Source organism: Etheostoma cragini, chromosome 18 (assembly GCF_013103735.1).
Source record: "Etheostoma cragini isolate CJK2018 chromosome 18, CSU_Ecrag_1.0, whole genome shotgun sequence".
In the NCBI taxonomy this organism is placed as follows: domain Eukaryota; kingdom Metazoa; phylum Chordata; class Actinopteri; order Perciformes; family Percidae; genus Etheostoma; species Etheostoma cragini.
The window spans coordinates 15,009,137-15,013,332 of NC_048424.1; the positions used below are offsets into that span (position 1 = coordinate 15,009,137).

Below are 4,196 nucleotides of genomic sequence, written 5' to 3' on the forward strand. Positions count from 1 at the left end.
TGTGTGTGTGTGTGTGTGTGTGTGTGTGTGTGTGTGTGTACACACACACACACACACACACACACACACACACACACTGTATATAAAGCTTTATCGCAGACACATGTCCATATTACACATCATACAGTATAAAAAGGAGATTCAAACATACAAAATAATTCCATATTTGCCAATAGGATATACAGGCTATTGCACCAATGTAATTTTAATCTAGAAGTGTATCTTGAGCAGCTTTTCAGAGGATTGACTGGGGCTTCAATAATATGGTTCTCGGCCTTGGCCAGACAACACAAAAAACTAAACATCAGTTGTCTTAAAAGTGCCTCACTGGTCGGTACTCTAGTGGACACAAACAACTGACTGGCAGTGTTCCACCTAGGGACACCAAGCAGCAGCCTCATTGCATCAATACTTCTTCTTACCGACTAATGTCTCTTAAAGCTTTCCTGCTTATGCTCAAAATCATTTGGCAACACATTTTTAATGGGGCCACTTGCTGAAAATGAAAATCCCCTACACACACTTGTCACGTCTGCTTTGTTTTTCTCCAGAGGTGGGCAGTCTGGGCCAGCAAGGCCTTACATGCGATAACAGCTTCCTGTCACACTGCCTAAAAGTGATGGCTTCAGCCACCGTGTAGCCATGTCTCTGCCATAGTGAATTGAAACTCTCTAGGTCGAGCCTTGTATTAAATCACTTTATTACACACAATAATGTCCTGGTGTCATGGTGAGGTCATTCAAAGGTGGATTTATTACTGTGGGATAGGTCTGAAGGCCCAGGTGCAAAATACACATCCCGCCATTGCAAGACACGTAGGACACTAAAATCCTTGTGACCTAAATACATCGACCAAATATATAAACGGATTTGATGGTGACGAATGTGTGTGACAATTCTTTTCTTTTTTTGGATGGATCTTCGGAGGAATTAATTCCCTGCTTTCTACGCCCCTTGAAAAAGTTTTTTTTTTAACCTTTTATTTATCCAGGTAAGTCGACAGAAACGACAACCTGTCAGATTCCCTCATTCATAGCTGGAAACTGTCCGGTACAACCGGTACGCTGGCCACTGAGCAGCTCCACTGGAGGAGTTGGGTTAAGGGCCTTGCTCAAGGGCACCTCAGGGGTGGTAATGAGGGGATGACAAGTCTTTCACTTCCCCCCCCTCCCCACCCAGATTTGATCGGTCTGGGGATTGAACCGTCAACGTCCCATTCACAAGCTCGCTTCTTTAACCTTTGAGGCACCAACTCTCCAATATAAATATAAATGAGTGGAATAAAAAAAAGAATTCTGTAATTGTAGACAGTAAATTCACTTAAGATTGCAGAAGAACACAATTGAAGCAAGTGCTTAAAAGAATAATTGTAATTTGAGTAATTGATGTGATTTAAAATACATACTGTACATAAATAAGCCTCTGAAAGTTTTCAAGGAACCGGTTGTGTTGTGCCGCAGGGATGCCTCTCTGATGGCCATGAGGCGAAGGATCGAGGGCCTCACACCAGAGGAGATCCGCAACATTTCCCGGGACGAGATGCACATGCCCACCACCATGGAGGACTTTGAGTCTTCTCTGAAGAAAGTGTCCAAATCTGTGTCTGCATCTGACCTGGAGAAGTACGAAAAGTGGATCGAGGAGTTTGGGTCCTGCTGAGAAACACCAACACCCATGTCCTTCTTATCCGAACATGCAACCACCGTTGTGGGGGGGATGCTGAGTTTAAGTACTGCCTGTGTGTGTCTGGCGGGGTCATTCCATTGCTATTAAAGAGTACGATTATACTTCAGTTAAATATGTGCATTACTTCTTCCTCTTGTACATGTTAATGTTATGCAGAAGTCTCAATCTGAAAAGGTGACTCAAGTAAAGTCGAAAATGGTTGTTTCACTCAAATGATGAAATTATTAAAAACTTCAACTCCAGCTGATAGAGAAAATGTGTGGACACATTTCCAGCAACCCACTGACAGAAGATCGAGATATTTCACTGCTACTTTTCTTGTGTCATAATAGTCTGCTTCGTACCGACTGAGATACTAAGCTAACTGCCAATCAAATGTTACTCCTGTAAGTTTTGTTTTGTGTCATGTTTTGTCTTCTTTTTATTTTTTTTTTAAAGCACTTGATTGTACATAGAACTATGTGGTTCTTTCAAATTTTTGTGGATAACACTAACGAGATATAATAAAAGTTAACAATGATTATGGATATTAACATTATCTTGCATGGAAGTTTTTTTCTTGTTTTTTTTAAAGATTGTTTTTTGGACATTTTTCAGCCTTTATTTTTGACAGGACAGATGAAGACTTGAAAGGGGATGGGGGCGGGGGGACGACATGCAGGAAAGGGCCACAGGTTGCCGTCAAACCCGGGCCCGCTGCGTTGAGGGGTAAACCTCGATATATGGTCGTCCGCCTTACCAACTGAGCTATCTGGGCGCCACATGCAAGTTTATTTAGTAAGCAATATGTCTGCTTGGGGTAAAAAGGGCACTGAGGACATGCTAAAGGAGTCTCTTTCATTTAGAACTGTGGCTGAATTACTGTTGAACCGTAGATGGTAAGGAGGAGTACGTATGGACGGACAAACTGAGGAAAGGAAGGACGCTTGTTTATCTCTTTAAGCAGATGGAGCGACCCCGGACATACAAATTACGTCATGGAACGTCTCTGTAGCCCAGACGTCCAACTTTTTGGGATGGAAGGAGAGGTGCAACGATTACAAAAAACAGCAACTCCCAACAAAGATAGAACAGATGTGAAATGCCTCACTCTGTAGCTAAAACAGAGCTCAGCACAAAGGGGGAAAAGAGGAGCTGCATTAATACGCTGTAAGACAAAAATATGGGGATTTTGAAAATTAAACTGTAAATGTAAACTTGTTCTGGTACAACCTATAAATACAATTTTAAAAATGAGCATGATATTAGCATTTTAAGTGATAATGAAATATTACAGATATTAAAAATTTACTCAGAGTAAAAGTTACTTTTTAAAAGTGAGTGGAGGTACGTTTTTTTATATGTAATTCTTATTTCTAGTTACTTAATTGAATCAGTCTTTTGCAATTTGTTAAGGGCACAGAGCCCAAAAAAGTTTAAGAAAACTTTTTTTTTAAAGTGAAAAGTACTTTGAGTGTGTGAAACAGTGGAACAGTTACAATAAAAATAATGTAAATGCAACTAGAAATAGTTCATGGCGTACCGGGCACTGCAGTTATTGTAATTTTACTTTCCACCTCTGCATGGGACTGTAGTAATGGTGTGCACTGTGTGTTCACTCCAGATTAGTGTTTTTTTCTTAATATTTCTCTCCTAGCCTACACTACAATAATAATCACACAACACAAAGGCTTGGTGGTCATGAGGAAAGCATTTAATTAATCAGAGTTTAGACCCAAATACACAGTCCAGCTGTAATTTATGCACCGAATGGCTCGAAATAGTAACACATGGGTCCACCCCCATTTAAACAAAGAGCAAATCAAATAATTTTTGTTGTCTTACATATGAATCCATGCCTGACATATTGTTGTACTGAGTTAGCCAATGTGGAATTTGAAACTGAAGCCGACACAGGTTGAGCTGTTTTAAGTCATCATGCAGCTTCCTTGTTATGATTAACTCGCTGAAAGAACAGCAAACTGCATTCACTAGCTACACATGCACCTTCTGCGCAGTACATCATGCATTCAGCAGATTAACTGAACCGCGGGGAGATAAAATAACCACCTCAGCTGTACTGTGAGGGTGTTCCAAAACAAGTACACTTTAAAATAAAACTATTGTTTCTTGATTAATTAAACCCACTTTTTTGGCCAACAGCCAGCCTTGTGTCCAGCTGATTGATCCCTCGCACACAGCCTCGTGGAAAACATTGGGAGTGATAGTGGTGTTTGTTATCTAAGGCCTTTGTGCCCATAAATCATACGATTCACCACAAAAAAAGAAAAAAAGCATCCATGCAGTCAAGTCCAGTTTTTTGCAGATTCTTGCCTTGGACGATAATTTACACAATGAACGTTTGGTGCACACAGATGAGATCAGTCTCAGCAGGAGTTGTCTTATACTGTACGTTTAAAGAGCACAGACAATTAGAACAACCTAATTCACATTCTCCATTATGAGTGAAAGAAACACATGCGCACACGATTAAAGATCTAAATCAATCACAACCCCCCCCCCCCCCCCCC

The 4,196-nt window shown here is 40.7% G+C and overlaps 1 protein-coding gene and 1 long non-coding RNA gene across 5 annotated transcripts in view; one reads left to right on the plus strand and one right to left on the minus strand.

Moving 5' to 3' along the window:
* Window positions 1-4,196, plus strand: part of katna1 (katanin p60 (ATPase containing) subunit A 1) — a 40,319-nt gene that overhangs the window by 16,553 nt on the left and 19,570 nt on the right. For 3 of the 4 annotated variants that reach the window (XM_034900997.1, XM_034900995.1, XM_034900998.1), the window contains exon 11: window positions 1,461-2,219. In XM_034900997.1, coding sequence (XP_034756888.1) covers window positions 1,461-1,659 — 199 coding nt within the window. In that variant the 3' untranslated portion in view covers window positions 1,660-2,219. Of the gene's footprint in view, window positions 1-1,460; window positions 2,220-4,196 lie in introns of those variants that run through there. The other variant, XM_034900996.1, reaches the window with a different exon arrangement.
* LOC117961972 overlaps window positions 1-4,196 on the minus strand; it is an 8,367-nt gene that overhangs the window by 3,133 nt on the left and 1,038 nt on the right. The window contains exon 2 of the long non-coding RNA XR_004660518.1: window positions 1,148-1,157. This is a non-coding gene — a long non-coding RNA (uncharacterized LOC117961972). The remainder of the gene's footprint in view (window positions 1-1,147; window positions 1,158-4,196) is intronic.